The sequence below is a fragment of the Xenopus tropicalis genome, chromosome 7 (assembly GCF_000004195.4).
Source record: "Xenopus tropicalis strain Nigerian chromosome 7, UCB_Xtro_10.0, whole genome shotgun sequence".
In the NCBI taxonomy this organism is placed as follows: Eukaryota; Metazoa; Chordata; class Amphibia; order Anura; family Pipidae; genus Xenopus; species Xenopus tropicalis.
In genome coordinates this window covers 2,715,792-2,737,589 of record NC_030683.2, presented here as the reverse complement: position 1 = coordinate 2,737,589, position 21,798 = coordinate 2,715,792, and the positions used below count along the sequence as shown (strand labels likewise).

The following is a 21,798-nucleotide window of genomic DNA, read 5'->3' as shown; positions in this document are numbered from 1 at the left end:
ACCCCTGCTGTGTGCCTGTTGTAGCAATGGGAGTGGGGTGACAGAGATGTAGGGACCCCTGGCTGTGTGCCTGTGTAGCAATGGCGGATAGGAGGTGACATGATGTAGGGGAAACCCTGGCTGAATGTCCTGTGTAGAAAGGGGATAGAGGGCACATGATGTAGGGCAGCCCTGGCGTGTGCCTGTGTAAGCAATGGGTTAGGGGGACAGCCGCCGTCACGATATGAGGGCACCCCTGGCTGTGGCCTGATGTAGCAATGGGGGATAGGGGTGACATATGTAGGGAACCCCTGGCTGTGCTGCCTGTTGTAGCAATGCGGGATAGGTTCATGATGTAGGGGCACCCTGCTGTGTGCCCGTGTTTCGCAATGGGGGTTAGGAAAATGCGGGTGACAGCGCTCTGTCACATGATGTAGGGGAACCCCTGGCTGTGTGCCTGTGTAGCAATGGGGGATAGGGGGTCACATGATGTAGGGGCACCCCTGGCTGTGTGCCTGTGTAGCAATGGGGGATAGGGGGTCACATGATGTAGGGGCACCCCTGGCTGTGTGCCTGTGTAGCAATGGGGGTTAGGGGGTCACAGCGCTCTGTCACATGATGTAGGGGAACCCCTGGCTGTGTGCCTGTGTAGCAATGGGGGTTAGGGGGTCACATGATGTAGGGGCACCCCTGGCTGTGTGCCCGTGTAGCAATGGGGTAGGGGTGACAGCGCTCTGTCACATGAGTAGGCACCCCTGGCTGTGTGCCTGTGTAGCAATGGGGATAGGGGTCCACCACCCTGCTGTGTGCCTGTGTAGCAATGGGATAGGGGGTCACATGATGTAGGGGCACCCCTGCTGTGTGCCTGTGTAGCAATGGGGGATAGGGGGTCACATGATGTAGGGGCACCCCTGGCTGTGTGCCTGTGTAGCAATGGGGGATAGGGGTCACATGATGTAGGGGCAACCCCCTGGCTGTGTGCCTGTGTAGCAATGGGGGATAGGGGGTCACATGATGTAGGGGCACCCCTGGCTGTGTGCCTGTGTAGCAATGGGGGATAGGGGGTCACATGATGTAGGGGCACCCTGGCTGTGTGCCTGTGTAGCAATGGGGGATAGGGGTCACATGATGTAGGGGCACCCCTGGCTGTGTGCCTGTGTAGCAATGGGGGATAGGGGGTCACATGATGTAGGGGACCCCTGGCTGTGTGCCTGTGTAGCAATGGGGATAGGGGTCACATGATGTAGGGGCACCCCTGGCTGTGTGCCTGTGTAGCAATGGGGGATAGGGGTCACATGATGTAGGGGCACCCCTGGCTGTGTGCCTGTGTAGCAATGGGGGATAGGGGTCACATGATGTAGGGGCACCCCTGGCTGTGTGCCTGTGTAGCAATGGGGGTTAGGGGTCACATGAGTAGGGGCACCCCTGGCTGTGTGCCTGTGTAGCAATGGGGGATAGGGGGTGACATGATGTAGGGGCACCCCTGGCTGTGTGCCTGTGTAGCAATGGGGGATAGGGGGTCACATGATGTAGGGGCACCCCTGGCTGTGTGCCTGTGTAGCAATGGGGATAGGGGTCACATGATGTAGGGGCACCCCTGGCTGTGTGCCTGTGTAGCAATGGGGGTTAGGGGTCACATGATGTAGGGAACCCCTGAGTGGGGGATAGGGGTCACATGATGTAGGGGAACCCCTGGCTGTGTGCCTGTGTAGCAATGGGGTTAGGGGGTCACATGATGTAGGGGAACCCCTGGCTGTGTGCCTGTGTAGCAATGGGGGATAGGGGGGTCACATGATGTAGGGGAATCCCTGGCTGTGTGCCTGTGTAGCAATGGGGGATAGGGGGGTCACATGATGTAGGGGCATATTTGCCTACAGTAGCACCCCTGTCTCCCAACTCTGAATGGGCCTAAATCTGCCCCATTACTGGGGGGGGGGTGTAAATATACAAATATATATTATTGTTAGTTCCCACAATCCTCCTCTCCGCGGGCCGGCTGGAATTCCGGCAGATTAGGGCAGCGGATTTGCCTCCCAGCTGTGCCCATACCGACACACAGAGCATTGGGGGCCGTGCCCCCCGCGCCAGCGCCGAGTATTGTCCCACATGTGGGGGCAGCTTACACTTGTGTGTGACTTGGAAGGGAAGGCAGAGATCTGGGGCGTAAGCAAAACCCGCGCTTTCCCTCCGGGCCCCAGTGGGAGACGTGCGGAATGTACAAATCTGGGTGCTTAGCTCCCACTCACGCCCGCGGCTTGAATTTCACTCTCCCAAAATCTGCTCGTTTTGTCTTTCCCCCCCAAATATTGTGTTGTCGGAGGTATTTGGTAATGTCAGGATTTAACACATCGATAGCCGAACTCCCCTGCTGTGGGATTGGGAATGCGGAGGGTTAAAGGGGCTCATCTACACACACAGGCGCAGTGTTGGGCACGAGAAAATAGACCCCGTCTTTCTGTAAACTGAAACCATTCAAGGGGCTGTTCAACATTGAGTTAACTTTTAGTATGACGTAGAGAGTGATATTCTGAGACAGTTTGCAATTGGTCTTCATTTTATATTATTTGTAGTTTTTTAGTTATTTCACTTTTTGTTCAGCAGCTCTGCAGTCTGGAGTTTCAACAGCTATTTTGTTGCTAGGGTCCAAATTACATTGGCAACCACAGAGTTTGAATGAGAGGCTGGTATATGAATAGGGGAGGGACTGAATAGAAAGATAAGGAATAAAAAGTAACAATAACAATAAAACTGGAGCCTCGCAGAGCAATAGGGTTTGGCTGCCGGGGTCAGTGCAGAGAAGGGAAAGGGACAGACACAGTGACAGTTACACATAACTATAAACCCAGTGAGAATGAGGAATGAATGGATATTGGGGAGTTGTATCAGGAGTCAGAACCAGCAGTGCAGGGAAGGGAAAGGGACAGACACAGTGACAGTTACACATAACTATAAACCCAGTGAGAATGAGGAATGAATGGATATTGGGGAGTTGTATCAGGAGTCAGAAACCAGCAGTGCAGGGAAGGGAAAGGGACAGACACAGTGACAGTTACACATAACTATAAACCCAGTGAGAATGAGGGATGAATGGATATTGGGGAGTTGTATCAGGAGTCAGAACCAGCAGTGCAGGGAAGGGAAAGGGACAGACACAGTGACAGTTACACATAACTATAAACCCAGTGAGAATGAGGGATGAATGGATATTGGGGAGTTGTATCAGGAGTCAGAACCAGCAGTGCAGGGAAGGGAAAGGGACAGACACAGTGACAGTTACACATAACTATAAACCCAGTGAGAATGAGGGATGAATGGATATTGGGGAGTTGTATCAGGAGTCAGAACCAGCAGTGCAGGGAAGGGAAAGGGACAGACACAGTGACAGTTACACATAACTATAAACCCAGTGAGAATGAGGAATGAATGGGTATTGGGGAGTTGTATCAGGAGTCAGAACCAGCAGTGCAGGGAAGGGAAAGGGACAGACACAGTGACAGTTACACATAACTATAAACCCAGTGAGAATGAGGAATGAATGGGTATTGGGGAGTTGTATCAGGAGTCAGAACCAGCAGTGCAGAGAAGGGAAAGGGACAGACACAGTGACAGTTACACATAACTATAAACCCAGTGAGAATGAGGGATGAATGGATATTGGGGAGTTGTATCAGGAGTCAGAACCAGCAGTGCAGGGAAGGGAAAGGGACAGACACAGTGACAGTTACACATAACTATAAACCCAGTGAGAATGAGGAATGAATGGATATTGGGGAGTTGTATCAGGAGTCAGAACCAGCAGTGCAGGGAAGGGAAAGGGACAGACACAGTGACAGTTACACATAACTATAAACCCAGTGAGAATGAGGAATGAATGGGTATTGGGGAGTTGTATCAGGAGTCAGAACCAGCAGTGCAGGGAAGGGAAAGGGACAGACACAGTGACAGTTACACATAACTATAAACCCAGTGAGAATGAGGAATGAATGGATATTGGGGAGTTGTATCAGGAGTCAGAACCAGCAGTGCAGGGAAGGGAAAGGGACAGACACAGTGACAGTTACACATAACTATAAACCCAGTGAGAATGAGGAATGAATGGATATTGGGGAGTTGTATCAGGAGTCAGAACCAGCAGTGCAGAGGAAGGGAAAGGGACAGACACAGTGACAGTTACACATAACTATAAACCCAGTGAGAATGAGGAATGAATGGATATTGGGGAGTTGTATCAGGAGTCAGAACCAGCAGTGCAGGGAAGGGAAAGGGACAGACACAGTGACAGTTACACATAACTATAAACCCAGTGAGAATGAGGAATGAATGGGTATTGGGGAGTTGTATCAGGAGTCAGAACCAGCAGTGCAGGGAAGGGAAAGGGACAGACACAGTGACAGTTACACATAACTATAAACCCAGTGAGAATGAGGAATGAATGGATATTGGGGAGTTGTATCAGGAGTCAGAACCAGCAGTGCAGGGAAGGGAAAGGGACAGACACAGTGACAGTTACACATAACTATAAACCCAGTGAGAATGAGGAATGAATGGATATTGGGGAGTTGTATCAGGAGTCAGAACCAGCAGTGCAGAGAAGGGAAAGGGACAGACACAGTGACAGTTACACATAACTATAAACCCAGTGAGAATGAGGAATGAATGGATATTGGGGAGTTGTATCAGGAGTCAGAACCAGCAGTGCAGGGAAGGGAAAGGGACAGACACAGTGACAGTTACACATAACTATAAACCCAGTGAGGGGTTCGTGGGGGTAACATTATGCTAATAGTTGGGGGGGTATATAATTCAAGTACCTCCCCAACATAAATCCTTCTATATATTGTGAATACAATTAATCTTTTCTGTTGATGAAATCCATCAGTGAGAGTTACTGGTGACCCTTCCAGCCCCCCCCCCCCCCCCCGCTCATCCCAGGGGCATCTCTAGGGCCGGCCCAGGGGCAGATCACACAGGGGGAACATGAAACAATCACTCACAGGCGACACTTAAAGGAAAATGTGTTGAAATGTCCTATTAGGCCAGAGCCTTTCTGTAGGTTTGTTATGACAGATCCGAGTATATTAATGGCGAGTGTCACAGCCAATCAGAGCAGCTGTCAGAGGGGAGACACCACGCTCAGAGGGGCAGGGACTGATGGGAATGGGATAGGGACCTTAGATTGTAAGCTCACTGGGGCAGGGACTGATGGGAATGGGATAGGGACCTTAGATTGTAAGCTCACTGGGGCAGGGACTGATGGGAATGGGATAGGGACCTTAGATTGTAAGCTCACTGGGGCAGGGGCTGATGGGAATGGGATAGGGACCTTAGATTGTAAGCTCACTGGGGCAGGGGCTCATGGGAATGTGATAGGGACCTTAGATTGTAAGCTCACTGGGGCAGGGGCTGATGGGAATGGGATAGGGACCTTATATTGTAAGCTCACTGGGGCAGGGGCTGATGGGAATGGGATAGGGACCTTAGATTGTAAGCTCACTGGGGCAGGGACTGATGGGAATGTGATAGGGACTTTAGATTGTAAGCTCACTGGGGCAGGGGCTGATGGGAATGGGATAGGGACCTTATATTGTAAGCTCACTGGGGCAGGGGCTGATGGGAATGGGATAGGGACCTTAGATTGTAAGCTCACTGGGGCAGGGACTGATGGGAATGGGATAGGGACCTTAGATTGTAAGCTCACTGGGGCAGGGACTGATGGGAATGGGATAGGGATCTTAGAGTGTAAGCTCACTGGGGCAGGGGCTGATGGCAATGGAATAGGGACCTTAGATTGTAAGCTCACTGGGGCAGGGACAGATGTATATTTAGGGGGCATATGGTGGTGGTGTCCGTCCCTTGATAACTATGTCCATATAAATACGCTACAAGTGAATCTGAGGGCCTCATTTACAAACCAAAGAAGGCAAAAAGGCGCACTTTGCACCCTGGCCTGTAGGTGGTGCCCTTAGGTGCCGGCCTTTGTGCCCCCGAATGGAGTGCAAGAACCTGTTTCTATGGATACAGAATTCCCTGCATTCACAAGAGGTAGGTTGGGGGGATACGCTGGCATCCCATGGTACAGTTTGTATCATTCACATGCCCACGGTGCTGCCAAACCCTTTGGCTGATATTCTCTCATCCACAAGAGGGCAGCACCTGGAGAAAGTGTAGCAAATGTATACAAAGAAATAAACTGAAATATCTGTATATTTATAAGTAGAACCTTGCAGATGCCCTGCTTGTAACAGTGTAGCACTGACGTGGGGGGCTGGGGGGCTGATGCCCAAACCCGGTCTATAAGTGCGGATGCACCAAATCCACTTTTTTGGATTTTTTTTAGCAATTTCCTTAATTGTGTGAGCTGAAGTCATGTGATTGTAAGGGTTTGGATCCGGTTGGGCCAGGCGCTTGGGTTAGGCCAAGGGGTGAGGGTTGGGTGCGGCTGAATCCCAAACCAAATGTGGCGTTGGGCACGTCCCTATCTATAAGCAGTTTATTAATATCCTACAAACACTAAGAGTCTCCTCCTGGCACTGATACACTGGCGCTTGTGCGCTGCGAGGGTTAAGTGAACGTCTGAAGAAGCAAAACATGATCTTGGAGGGGACAGCGCAGTATTGCCCCGCGGTGGTGAGTCGGGCACAGGGTGCCCACATCCAACTGGCACTACTGCTGTATTTAATGGAAAGTATGTGGCTGCCACGCACATAGCAGGGACAAGTGGAAGACCATGTGGTGTTGTCGCACAGGTCCGACTGTCGGCTCCATGTATGTGATTCTGCCCTCACTGGCGCCCTGAGTCAGCCTACCCCCTGAGGGCACCCCCGGCTCTTACTGGCACTGGAGCAGGTCAAGAAGGGCCACATTGCTAGTGCAGAGAGGCAGGGTCGGACTGGGCTGGGGGGGGGGCACAAAGAAAATATCCGGTGGGCACTGGCCCAGATCCAATCCCCCACCAGAGCTCCCTGGGTCAGGCGGGCCCCCTGCAGGGGTGTGTGGGCCCTGCACCCCCCAGTCCGACCATGCAGAGAGGGCAATTGTGCTGCTTTGCTAGAGGAGCCGAAATGTAGTTTTAACCCTCCTGATTTGGCAGGCAGGTCACCAAATTGGGCCGAGATCTGCTTGTCTGGCAGCCAAACGAGTGGACCCTCCACTCATACTGTGCTGTGCATTTGAATGTAAAATACAGCCTGTGAGAAGTAGAGCCCACCAGTAGTAAAGCCAAGGGAAGTATAGCCCACCAGTGGTATAGCCCAGCAGTGGTATAGCCCACTAATAGTATAGCCCACCAGTGGTATAGCCCACTAATAGTATAGCCCACCAGTGGTATAGCCCACTAATAGTATAGCCCACCAGTGGTATAGCCCACTAATAGTATAGCCCACCAGTAGTAGAGCCCAGCAGTAGTATAGCCAACCAGTAATAGAGCCCACAAGTAGTATAGCCAACCAGTAATAGAGCCCACAAGTAGTAGAGCCCACAAGTAGTATAGCCAACCAGTAATAGAGCCCACAAGTAGTAGAGCCCACAAGTAGTATAGCCAACCAGTAATAGAGCCCACAAGTAGTAGAGCCAACCAGTAATAGAGCCCACAAGTAGTAGAGCCCACCTGTAGTAGAGCCTGAGGGAGGTAGAGAAGGTGTGAAAGGGATTAGTAGATTGAGGATTTTAGGAAGAAGGAAATGAAAACAAAGGGATGAGCTGGAGCCCAAACAGCTGCTGTTCCTGCCGGGGGTGTGAGATAAGGGAGTGTTGGTGGGAGGTGGGTAAGTGTTTGGGGAGGTGGGTAAGTGCCTGGGGAGGGAGATCCAACTCATAGTTCCCAGGGCTGGGGGCACAGTCACATGTGTGAGAATGATCCCCGGGTTCTACCTGCGCTCAGTCTGACCAGCGAGGCTATGGTGTCACGGGTGCACCCCGAACCTGCTTCCTACAGGTAACTGCTCTCTTATGGGGGTGTGGGGTCTTCCCTTGGGGGGTTAGTAAAGGGTTGTTGGTTTAATCCACCCTATGGCACCCAACCCACCCATTTGATCCATACACAGTCACACTTAGTCCTGCACATAGACACACTGGTGATAGCTGCCTGTTGCTTGGATGTTTGTTGGAAATAGCTGTGCAGCTCAGCCGTGCCTTGGGGGACTCTGGGAGTTGTAGTGCACACAATATGAGGAGTGTAATAGGATAGGGATCATTAGGGAGTTGGTTAGAGCCCCGGCGGCTGATGTTTAACTCATTGAGTAAAGCAAAGGGGGGGTTAGTGGAATTCTGACGACAATTTAACAATTTAAGTTTACAGTAGTTTACGCTTTATTTTGTATACTGACCAGGCAGATATAGAATACGGATACAGGTATGAGATCCATTATCCGGAAACCTGTTATCCAGAAAGCTCCAAAAGCCATTTCCCAAATAATTCACATTTTTAAAACTGATTTCCCTTTTCTCTGTAATAATAAAACAGTACCTGTACTTGATCCCAACTAAGATATAATTACCCCTTATTGGGGCAGAACAGCCCTATTGGGTTTATTTCATGGTTAAATGATTCCCTTTTCTCTGTAATAATAAAACAGTACCTGTACTTGATCCCAACTAAGATATAATTACCCCTTATTGGGGCAGAACAGCCCTATTGGGTTTATTTAATGGTTAAATGATTCCCTTTTCTCTGTAATAATAAAACAGTACCTGTACTTGATCCCAACTAAGATATAATTACCCCTTATTGGGGCAGAACAGCCCTATTGGGTTTATTTCATGGTTAAATGATTCCCTTTTCTCTGTAATAATAAAACAGTACCTGTACTTGATCCCAACTAAGATATAATTACCCCTTATTGGGGGCAGAACAGCCCTATTGGGTTTATTTAATGGTTAAATGATTCCCTTTTCTCTGTAATAATAAAACAGTACCTGTACTTGATCCCAACTAAGATATAATTACCCCTTATTGGGGGCAGAACAGCCCTATTGGGTTTATTTAATGGTTAAATGATTCCCTTTTCTCTGTAATAATAAAACAGTACCTGTACTTGATCCCAACTAAGATATAATTACCCCTTATTGGGGCAGAACAGCCCTACTGGGTTTATTTAATGGTTAAATGATTCCCTTTTCTCTGTAATAATAAAACAGTACCTGTACTTGATCCCAACTAAGATATAATTACCCTTATTGGGGGCAGAACAGCCCTATTGGGTTTATTTCATGGTTAAATGATTCCCTTTTCTCTGTAATAATAAAACAGTACCTGTACTTGATCCCAACTAAGATATAATTACCCCTTATTGGGGCAGAACAGCCCTATTGGGTTTATTTCATGGTTAAATGATTCCCTTTTCTCTGTAATAATAAAACAGTACCTGTACTTGATCCCAACTAAGATATAATTACCCCTTATTGGGGCAGAACAGCCCTATTGGGTTTATTTCATGGTTAAAAGATTCCCTTTTCTCTGTAATAATAAAACAGTACCTGTACTTGATCCCAACTAAGATATACTTACCCCTTATTGGGGCAGAACAGCCCTATTGGGTTTATTTCATGGTTAAATGATTCCCTTTTCTCTGTAATAATAAAACAGTACCTGTAATTGATCCCAACTAAGATATAATTACCCCTTATTGGGGCAGAACAGCCCTATTGGGTTTATTTAATGGTTAAATGATTCCCTTTTCTCTGTAATAATAAAACAGTACCTGTACTTGATCCCAACTAAGATATAATTACCCCTTATTGGGGGCAGAACAGCCCTATTGGGTTTATTTAATGGTTAAATGATTCCCTTTTCTCTGTAATAATAAAACAGTACCTGTACTTGATCCCAACTAAGATATAATTACCCCTTATTGGGGCACAATAGCCCTATTATCGGTTATCTGCCAGCTTGTTTATATAAACTATAGTAGAGTTTCTGTACCAAACACACCAGTGCAGGGCAACAGTACATTATTTATTAATTACTTTTAAACACTTATTTTTTGGGTTACTGTTCCTTTAACGGAACAACACACCTTTTGTTTACCTACAAGGCTGCTCTGTATCTTACATGGGGAGACGATGCATTTGGGGGGCAATTCGTGTGTATATAAGGGGACAGGGAGACTTGAATAGGGGAAATGAAAGCAAAGTTAATGCAAATACATAGCTTATTTACTAACACAAGTGCAAATCCCTAAAGTGAATGTGAAATTGTGCCCCTCGGTGGCTACTGAGCGAGGTACTTTGCCCCGACGCACAATGTGTGTGTGCACAACATAGCCACTAAGTGGTGCCGTTGACAGACTTATAGAGCAGTAACGGCTGTGACTTATGTACAACAAAGTGTTAGAGCCCCAGGGGTCAGATTTACTGAGCTGGAAATGAGAATAACACAGAAATGACGGAGCAGGGACAGCAATGTGCAACCTACCTGCCTTAGCAACCAATGGAACATATTCTAACAGTGAGTAGTGCCCAGTGTGTAGGGGGCTCATTTAGTAGTGTTCCCAGACAGGCCAGTAACTTCCAGAACAACATTGTTGGCTGTACAGGCTGCAGGCCGCCAGTTGGATATAGCCCTTAAAGGGGTTGTTCACCTTTTAGTATGATGTAGAGAGTGATATTCTGAGACAATTTGCAATTGGTCTTCGTTTTATATTATTTGTAGTTTGTTAGTTATTTAACTTTTTGTTCAGCAGCTATCTGGTTGCTAGGGTCCAAGTTACCTTAGCAACCAGGGAGTGGCTTAAATGAGAGATATGTGAATGAGAGGTATATAAATAGGGGAGGGCCTGAATAAAATGTCACAATAACAGTAAAACTGGAGCCTCACAGAGCAATGGGGTTTGGCTGCCGGGGTCAGTGACCCCCATTTGAAAGCAGCAAAGAGTCAGAAGAAGGCAGCAAATTCAAAAACTATACAAAATAAATAATGAAGACCAATTGAAAATTTGATTAGAATTGGCCATTCTATAACCTACTAAATGTTAACTTATAGGTGACCCCCCCACCCCCTTAATACTGGCACATCCATCAAACAGCAACTGTTACTTTAAAGGGCAACTTAAAGCAAGGCTAAAGAATCATTTAGTGGTTTCCTCCTCTTTGTCATTGTAGGTGTGAGTATGAGTTGGGGGGGGAGTAGGTGTGAGTATGAGTTGGGGGGGGAGTAGGTGTGAGTCGGGGCGGGGGGGGGGAGTAGGTGTGAGTCGGGGCGGGGGGGGGGGGTAGGTGTGAGTCGGGGCGGGGAGGAAATAGCGTAAGGTGTGCGGATTGGGGCCGGAAAGCTCTTTGATTTGCAGGGCAGTGAGCCATTGGCACGTATTTCTCATTTCCATCTGAATAAGACATGTTCCTGTGAAAACCACAATTTATCCAATTAGCCTGTGAATGGAAGGGGTTCCCTTATGGTGTATATACAGTATATATATATATGTATAGTCACACACAGCCCATGGGCGCCATTTGCTGCCTCTTTAAAGGAGAACTAAAGCCTAACTAAAGAAGTAGGGCAGAAATGTTTATATTTTGAGTTTCTGCACCCACAGCAGGGAAGGTCTGTGCCCCCAAAGATGCCCCCAGTAGCCCCCCATCTGTTGTTCTGCTGATTCCCGGCACATACTCTGTACTGCTGGCACTTACCTGCACTTAGGGACCCGCTCACTATATACTGTATATATAGAATAGAAGGCTGATAAGTAATTGAAGGGGGGGGGGGTCACCTTTACGTTAACTTTTAGTATGTTACAGAATTGACAATTCTAAGCAACTTTTCAATTGGTTTTCATTATTATTTTTTATTGTTATTGTTACTTTTTATTCCTTATCTTTCTATTCAGCCCCTCCCCTATTCATATATCAGTCTCTCATTCAAACCACCGCCTAGTTGCTAAGGTAACTTGGACTCTAGCAACCAAATAGCTGCTGAAACTCCAAACCGGAGAGCTGCTGAACTGAAATAACTAAAATACTACAAATAATATAGTATTATATTATATTATGTAACTTTGTACAGCCTTCAGTCAGATCGATGCCAACTGCCTACTGGCACATTCAGTTTTTTCCCTAAAGGGGAAGTTTCCCTCATAACTAGTATTTAGCATGAGAGATGATCTTTATTTTGTGTGGCTTTTGGATGATTTGAAGTTGAAGACCAATTGCAAGTTGTATTAAAGGAGAAGTAAAGGCGATTTGTTGTAAACACACATATCCCCAGAGCTGCCAGCCAATCCCAGGGAGAGAGATACTGATCCAGTTCTGTTATTTTAGCCCTGAATTCCTCTTCATAGCAACCAATCAGACCTTTGCTTTTGTTTTCTAACGTGTAGGTGACTGTTCAAATCTATTTGCTGATTGGTTGCTATGGGCAACATCACCAGTAATATTTGTCTCCAATGTCAATAAATATACCCTTAAATAATAACATCCAATAAGGTCTCAAAAAGTCCTGGAATGGATCATTATCTCCAGGGTTGGACTGGGGCTGCTGCCCAAGGGGTCCCCACTACCACCAAGGGGCCCCCTATAATGCATCACGTTGGCGCGTCGGGGGAGGGCTATTAGCGGGCAAGGAAGTGCCGGCAGGGATTGGGTCTGGGCCGGCATGGCCCACTGGGCTTTTTTCCTGGGGGCCCCCCAGCCAAATCTGACCCTGATTACCTACCTTATGACATGGGGCTGGCTGACAGCTGGGGCAGTAGGATTTGGCCCCTTTGATTTGCAGTTTATTTTCTTTCTATGGTGAAAGATCCAAACATTAGGGTGTTTGTCGGCACTTACACCCCCCCCCCCCCCCCTGTAGCCACAGGCCTTGCTGCCAGAGCCCAGGTTATCTGTATAGAGCGGCAGTAAGAAAAGCTGCTAATTCCTTATTATATTTCACTGACGGCACGTTCAGGAGCCGCTCCCATCTGTCATTCCTGCTGTTTTAGGGAGCAGGTTCCTGAGTGGGACATACCTTACATTCCCGCGCGGTACAGCCATCATGTATGGGAAACCTTATCCTTAGGGCTGGCACCTTTTTGGAAAAAAAACACCCTTCATATCTATTCAGCTTCCCTCCCTATTAATAACCCTGGCTTCAAGCATCATATTTAGTGTAGTACTGGGCTCATTACTCTGCCATTGTTCCCTTTTACTAAGCACAATTCAGCAGGAACAGCCCCCTAAGTTTGCCCATAGCCTGTACAGAGAGATACCATAAAACTATGGCACATAGGGATTCCCCTGTACTAAGCACAATTCAGCAGGAACAGCCCCTAAGTTTGCCCATAGCCTGTACAGAGAGATACCATAAAACTATGGCACATAGGGATTACCCTGTACTAAGCACAATTCAGCAGGAACAGCCCCCTAAGTTTGCTCATAGCCTGTACAGAGAGATACCATAACACTATGGCACATAGGGATTCCCCTGTACTAAGCACAATTCAGCAGGAACAGCCCCCTAAGTTTGCCCATAGCCTGTACAGAGAGATACCATAAAACTATGGCACATAGGGATTCCCCTGTACTAAGCACAATTCAGCAGGAACAGCCCCCTAAGTTTGCCCATAGCCTGTACAGAGAGATACCATAAAACTATGGCACATAGGGATTCCCCTGTACTAAGCACAATTCAGCAGGAACAGCCCCCTAAGTTTGCTCATAGCCTGTACAGAGAGATACCATAACACTATGGCACATAGGGATTCCCCTGTACTAAGCACAATTCAGCAGGAACAGCCCCCTAAGTTTGCTCATAGCCTGTACAGAGAGATACCATAACACTATGGCACATAGGGATTCCCCTGTACTAAGCACAATTCAGCAGGAACAGCCCCCTAAGTTTGCTCATAGCCTGTACAGAGAGATACCATAAAACTATGGCACATAGGGATTCCCCTGTACTAAGCACAATTCAGCAGGAAATTAAAAATACATTTAATATAAGAATGAAAGGAAAACATACAGAAGGGAAGGTTAGTTGACATTTCTGATGTCACGTGACCGGGGGGGGGCAGAAGCTGTTGGGGGGGCACGCTGGGAGTTGTTACACAGTCACATCTGGGAATCCCCAGCTTGGCTTCCCTTGCTGAGTTTATGGGCTCCCTATAACATTCCAAGGAGAAGTCTGGGCTGTTAGAGAGCAGAACTTGGCTTCTCTGTGGTGATCTGAGCCGCATCCTACAGGCACGAGCCATGGAAGTGATGCACATTGTGTCCTACAAAATCTTTCCCCTTCTCTATGAATTTCTTTTACAACTTCCTGGTGCTTAATCCCTCTAGTGTTAAACCTGCCTTCTAGGGGGGGACGTGCCCCCCATAACAACTCACTGTGCTACTAGAGCTTTCATAGTCCCACTGCCCCTTCAGCAGCCACAGCCCTTTCATTAAGGGACACTGCCATGATATTTATGGGGCTGTTTATCTCTAAATGACACTGTTACACAGCAAATAATTCCCTCTGCCATTTAACCTTTTATTCTTCAACAAACAAATGTATTTGTAGCTGTAATATTGGTGTGTAGGCGCCATCTCAGTGCCTTGTGCCTGAGTCTGAGCTTTCAGCCAGCGCTACCCATTAGAACTGCTTTCAGCTAACCTATTGTTTCTCCTACTCCCATGTAACTGGAGGAGTCCCAAGCCGGACTTGGATTTCTTACTATTGAGTGCTATTCTGATACCTACTGGGAGCTGCTATCTTGCTCCCTTCCCATTGTTCTGCTGATCGGCTGCTGGGGGGGGGGGGAGGATATCACTCCAACTTGCAGCGCAGCAGTAAAGTGTGCCTGAGTCTGAGCTTTCAGCCAGCGCTACACATTAGAACTGCTTTCAGCTAACCTATTGTTTCTCCTACTCCCATGTAACTGGAGGAGTCCCAAGCCGGACTTGGATTTCTTACTATTGAGTGCTATTCTGATACCTACTGGGAGCTGCTATCTTGCTCCCTTCCCATTGTTCTGCTGATTGGCTGCTGGGGGTGAGGGGGGATATCACTCCAACTTGCAGCGCAGCAGTAAAGTGTGCCTGAGTCTGAGCTTTCAGCCAGCGCTACACATTAGAACTGCTTTCAGCTAACCTATTGTTTCTCCTACTCCCATGTAACTGGAGGAGTCCCAAGCCGGACTTGGATTTCTTACTATTGAGTGCTATTCTGATACCTACTGGGAGCTGCTATCTTTTTCCCTATGGCAACATTGCTTTAAGATATAATGTCATTGGCACAGACCCCAAAGGATACCCCAAATGCTGAGAAGTAGACTTCCTACCGGGCTCAGCAGGATGGGCTTTCCCCATCAGTAGTTCAGATACAGAGATGGGTGCCCCCATTCACTCACTGGTTACAGTAAGGAGTGCTTAATAACCACAAAAATCGGTTAAAAAATCTGTTGTTATTAAAGGGGTTGTTCACCTTATGTTATTTCTTTTACAAAGGATCTCCCCTTTATATAAAGAGGGCGTCAGGATGGTGAGGCACTTTATGGCACTATACACAGAGGGGCTATACCTGTATATTAATTAAGTGGCTAAAATGCCCCCGATAAGGAAATACCCTGGTCATGTTGGACTGTAAGGTTGGAGACACTATGGGACAGATGGGCCCTACAGTATGTGCTGGAGCTGTGACACAATACCCGCTCCCTATTGCCCCCTCTCCGGTTACAAGGTTGCACCCCCCCAACCCAAAATAGGCACATGCTGTTCCATAAATTCCCAGTGCCGGGCCAGTTGCACATGGCAGGTTTGGGCAGGTGGAGATGTGTAGAATGAACACACTGCCAGCATGAGTTCCAACCCCCTGGTATATACAGTATGTACATTACATCTCCCCTACGAGCAGGGCCTGTGTGATACCAGTACATATCTGTATTCCCCCAGTATCTCTCAGTGTATCTAGGCCGGCAATAGGGTGTATCTAGGCCGGCAATAGGGTGTATCTAGGCCGGCAATAGGGTGTATCTAGGCCGGCAATAGGGTGTATCTAGGCCGGCAATAGGGTGTATCTAGGCTGGCAATAGGGTGTATCTAGGCCGGCAATAGGGTGTATCTAGGCCGGCAATAGGGTGTATCTAGGTTGGCGATAGGGTGTATTTAGGCCGGCAATAGGGTGTATCTAGGCCGGCGATAGAGTGTATTTAGGCTGGCAATAGGGTGTATCTAGGCCGGCGATAGAGTGTATTTAGGCTGGCAATAGGGTGTATCTAGGTTGGCGATAGAGTGTATTTAGGCTGGCAATAGGGTGTATCTAGGTTGGCGATAGAGTGTATTTAGGCTGGCAATAGGGTGTATCTAGGCCGGCAATAGGGTGTATCTAGGCTGGCAATAGGGTGTATCTAGGCTGGCAATAGGGTGTATCTAGGCTGGCAATAGGGTGTATCTAGGCCGGCAATAGGGTGTATCTAGGTTGGCGATAGAGTGTATTTAGGCCGGCAATAGGGTGTATCTAGGCTGGCAATAGGGTGTATCTAGGCTGGCAATAGGGTGTATCTAGGCTGGCAATAGGGTGTATCTAGGCCGGCAATAGGGTGTATCTAGGCTGGCAATAGGGTGTATCTAGGCTGGCTATAGGGTGTATTTAGGCTGGCAATAGGGTGTATCTAGGCTGGCAATAGGGTGTATCTAGGCTGGCAATAGGGTGTATCTAGGCTGGCAATAGGGTGTATCTAGGCTGGCGATAGAGTGTATTTAGGCTGGCAGCAGAGTGTAGCTACATTTTGGCCAAATGTGACAGCTCCTTGAGGCGCCTCATGTTGCCCAATGCTGTAGGTGATCGATGGCAATGGCCTCCTCTGTTCATGAGACTCCATCAATCACCAAGCAGCTGCCGGCCATACTGACATGTTCTGCTGAAATGGCCCAATGTGATGGGCTAAAAAGATGTACAGGGCCCGACAGGCAGTGAAAATGAGCACATTGTTATCATGTCACTGCCGAAAGGAAACCTGTTTCCCACATAGACAGATGTATGGGCCATTACTCACCCAGCTTCCACTTACAGATAGAGTTACACAAAGTGTGTAGTAAAGCTTTACACTACTAATGTCTCTGGGACAAAATGTGGGTGGCAGGATTTTTAAAGGTAGTCTAGGGCTACCTTCTATCCCACAGCCCCAGTCCCTTCCCAGAGGCTATTATCCCCCCACTGCTACTATAGGCACCATCTCTCCCTACTATACCTGCTATCCCACAGCCCCAGTCCCTTCCCAGAGGCTATTATCCCCCCACTGCTACTATAGGCACCATCTCTCCCTACTATACCTGCTATCCCACAGCCCCAGTCCCTTCCCAGAGGCTATTATCCCACTGCTACTATAGGCACTATCTCTCCTACTATACCTGCTATCCCACAGCCCCAGTCCCTTCCCAGAGGCTATTATCCCACTGCTACTATAGGCACTATCTCTCCCTACTATACCTGCTATCCCACAGCCCCAGTCCCTTCCCAGAGGCTATTATCCCCCCACTGCTACTATAGGCACCATCTCTCCCTACTATACCTGCTATCCCACAGCCCCAGTCCCTTCCCAGAGGCTATTATCCCACTGCTACTATAGGCACTATCTCTCCCTACTATACCTGCTATCCCACAGCCCCAGTCCCTTCCCAGAGGCTATTATCCCCCCACTGCTACTATAGGCACCATCTCTCCCTACTATACCTGCTATCCCACAGCCCCAGTCCCTTCCCAGAGGCTATTATCCCCCCCACTGCTACTATAGGCACCATCTCTCCCTACTATACCTGCTATCCCACAGCCCCAGTCCCTTCCCAGAGGCTATTATCCCCCCCACTGCTACTATAGGCACCATCTCTCCCTACTATACCTGCTATCCCACAGCCCCAGTCCCTTCCCAGAGGCTATTATCCCACTGCTACTATAGGCACCATCTCTCCCTACTATACCTGCTATCCCACAGCCCCAGTCCCTTCCCAGAGGCTATTATCCCCCCACTGCTTACTATAGGCACCATCTCTCCCTACTATACCTGCTATCCCACAGCCCCAGTCCCTTCCCAGAGGCTATTATCCCCCACTGCTACTATAGGCACCATCTCTCCCTACTATACCTGCTATCCCACAGCCCCAGTCCCTTCCCAGAGGCTATTATACCCCCACTGCTACTATAGGCACCATCTCTCCCTACTATACCTGCTATCCCACAGCCCCAGTCCCTTCCCAGAGGCTATTATCCCCCCCACTGCTACTATAGGCACCATCTCTCCCTACTATACCTGCTATCCCACAGCCCCAGTCCTTCCCAGAGGCTATTATCCCCCCACTGCTACTATAGGCACCATCTCTCCCTACTATACCTGCTATCCCACAGCCCCAGTCCCTTCCCAGAGGCTATTATCCCCCCCACTGCTACTATAGGCACCATCTCTCCCTACTATACCTGCTATCCCACAGCCCCAGTCCCTTCCCAGAGGCCATTATCCCACTGGTACTATAGGCACCATCTCTCCCTACTATACCTGCTATCCCACAGCCCCAGTCCCTTCCCAGAGGCTATTATCCCACTGCTACTATAGGCACCATCTCTCCCTACTATACCTGCTATCCCACAGCCCCAGTCCCTTCCCAGAGGCTATTATCCCACTGCTACTATAGGCACCATCTCTCCCTACTATACCTGCTATCCCACAGCCCCAGTCCCTTCCCAGAGGCTATTATCCCCCCACTGTTACTATAGGCACCATCTCTCCCTACTATACCTGCTATCCCACAGCCCCAGTCCCTTCCCAGAGGCTATTATCCCCCCACTGCTACTATAGGTACCATCTCTCCCTACTATACCTGCTATCCCACAGCCCCAGTCCCTTCCCAGAGGCTATTATCCCCCCACTGCTACTATAGGCACCATCTCTCCCTACTATACCTGCTATCCCACAGCCCCAGTCCCTTCCCAGAGGCTATTATCCCCCCACTGCTACTATAGGCACCATCTCTCCCTACTATACCTGCTATCCCACAGCCCCAGTCCCTTCCCAGAGGCTATTATCCCCACTGCTACTATAGGCACCATCTCTCCCTACTATACCTGCTATCCCACAGCCCCAGTCCCTTCCCAGAGGCTATTATCCCTCCACTGTTACTATAGGCACCATCTCTCCCTACTATACCTGCTATCCCACAGCCCCAGTCCCTTCCCAGAGGCTATTATCCCATTGCTACTACAAGCACCATTGCTCCCTACTATACCTGTTTAAAAAAGTGTATTTGAGTGTAAAATACATTTTTAAATTCTGCAATTACACAACTACAAGTGCATTATTACAACCTCCTATTTTTGTTGCAGTGTGGATAGAAATGATGTTAAACTGAGAAATAACATTACCAGCAATAGCAAAACTTACATTAATTACATAATATGTTCTCTGATTTAGTGACAGTAGAATCAGCATTTTACCTCTAGTGTTGATAACGCTTATGATTGTAATACAAATGCCAGATGATTTCATAGGGAATATGCCGACATTTAATAAATAAATAAAAGCAAATTGAGGGCATATGGGCCATTATGGATACTTTAGGTTACTATCTTTATATTTATATGTCCATGAATCACGTTGTATATATGACTGGAGGACTTTGCACAGTGACAGTTTGTACACGAATGCCCTTTGTCTCCGTATGTCCTGCTGCATTTAAGATCATTTGTACAAAAGTCCAGGTCTGTGTTTGTATTTAGCAAATGCTTCTGCATTGAGAGGGATTTAAAAATAGAAAAAGACAACATGGAAAGGGGTGAATGCTGCTGCAGCTTCTCTGCCGGCTGTGAATTTAACACATCCAATTATAACGAGAGCGCCATGCATGCCTTTGAGACTCCCCCCCTTGGGTGGAAGGCTCAGAGTGGGACTGTCAGTAGCCGGAGGGACAGGAGACAGGGAACATATGGCATAAACATCAAGGGATATTGTGTGTAACATTAACGATGGCGAGGAACATGTGACCTTCCCTCCGGTGCCTCCATTGCCTGTTCATTAAATGTTGTGCGGCTCCATAGAAGAGATGATTGTAAATAGCCTGGACAATGGGGACGGGCCTGAGTGGAGACACTTGCCAGGAATTCAGTAGGAATGAGTGTGCCAGAGGGGCCAAACACACAGAGCTGGCCTTGCCCCTTACTTTGGAGTGAGGTAGGACTGCGGCGACTTGCTCGTTACCCTCATTGTTTGGAAACCATTGTGATAGTTTTGTCTCAACTCATGTACTAAATATTTGGGATCTGCTCAGTTGATCAGTATGTGACCTCTAGTGTCTTGTAAATACCAAAAAGGACTGGGGCAGCGAGGGACAGACGTGGGCAGCATTGTCCCTGGGCTGGTAGAAAGGTAACACCCTTGGTCTGTGGGGGTCTCACAAACCTTCCCGATCCCCTTCAGCCCCTTAAGCTGTGAAATCTGAATCTACAATAACTTACTCTGTAACCAAAGGATCTGCCACTTCTGTTTTATTGCCGGGTTGTGGCTACGGGGAGTCGGAAATGAGGGACCCCGTGCAGCGTGTGTGGCTCTGTACACTTAAGCTTTTACATTACATTAACATTTATTTATAAAGCGCCAACATATTCCGCAGCGCTGTACACTTAAGCTTTCACTTATTCCCCATTACTAATGATATATATTTATGTAAAAAGACTAAATAGATATAAAGAGAAGCACCTTCCACTTGTCTAGAGGCAAAGTTATATAAAGGGAATGTGAAGGATCAGAAAGGAATATCTGTGGAAGGAGCCACCACGTGATCCATAAATTGCACTGCTCGCTTTAATAAATCAGATTTAGACTAATAAATACAAAACCTAACTTTTATTATTACAATTAAAAAACGTAGGTCACAGAAAAAAATCAACTAAAACAGGAGAGGCAAGAAATGTGTCGTTATTCTCATAAGAATGATAAGAATGATAAGTTAGGGGCCCCGAGAGGGATTTCTATGAGGGTAATAGTGCTCCAAACAACACTCACTGGCGAATCAGAATAAAAGGAAAAGAGGGCAAAGTGTAAAGTCAAATCACTATTTCTTGCAAACACCCCCCCCCCCCCAGTTCTCATTATTTGGGGTAGATTGTAACGCTAGCCCACAGTCACCCAAGCCATCAGCCCCCCAGTATTCACATCTCCCCAGCTTTGTCTTTATGGATCACTTGGTGGTTCCTCCCACTAAATTGTTTTTTAAATATATGTAAACTGGAACGGAACAAAGAAATGAAAAATGCATAACTTTCATACTAGTAGTATTTATACAGTTTGTAGTTTTATTTATTCTGGGTTATTATTCAGCGTATCAGTATTTGGCGGAGAGTAACAACTGAATCCTTTCTGCCTAAACTGCAGTTTCTGTACCCGTATCTATAGGCGTCAGCTTCACGACCCAAAAATCTGGGCTGAGACTTAGTAATGAATTATTCCAGGAAGATATTTCTCTGTATCCGACCCGCTGGTTCCGAATCTCAGGTCTAAAGAAAGCCACAATACATTATGTAGCTTGCTTTTTATGGTCATTTTTTTAAATGGTTTTTAACGTTTCTTCTAGTCAGTGGTTTTGTATGAAATATCAGTTCGGTATGGGACCTGTTTTCCAGAAAGTTCTGAATTACGGAAAGGCCATCTCCCATAGACATAATTTTAAGGAAATAATTCACATTTTTTTAAAAAATGTTTCCTTTTTCTCTGTAATAATAAAACAGTACCTGTACTTGATCCCAACTAAGATATAATTACCCCTTATTGGGGCAGAACAGTCCTATTGGGTTTATTTAATGGTTAAATGATTCCCTTTTCTCTGTAATAATAAAACAGTACCTGTACTTGATCCCAACTAAGATATAATTACCCCTTATTGGGGCAG

The 21,798-nt window shown here is 47.4% G+C and overlaps 1 protein-coding gene across 3 annotated transcripts in view; it reads left to right on the top strand.

Moving 5' to 3' along the window:
• The window catches only part of rbm20 (RNA binding motif protein 20), a 131,085-nt gene that overhangs the window by 70,177 nt on the left and 39,110 nt on the right, over positions 1-21,798 (top strand). Inside the window, exon 1 of one of the 3 annotated variants that reach the window (XM_002942901.5) lies at positions 7,788-7,912. The exons of the other annotated variants lie outside the window; for them this stretch is intronic. Coding sequence (XP_002942947.3) covers positions 7,821-7,912 — 92 coding nt within the window. The 5' untranslated portion in view covers positions 7,788-7,820. Of the gene's footprint in view, positions 1-7,787; positions 7,913-21,798 lie in introns of those variants that run through there. 3 annotated transcript variants of the gene reach the window in all.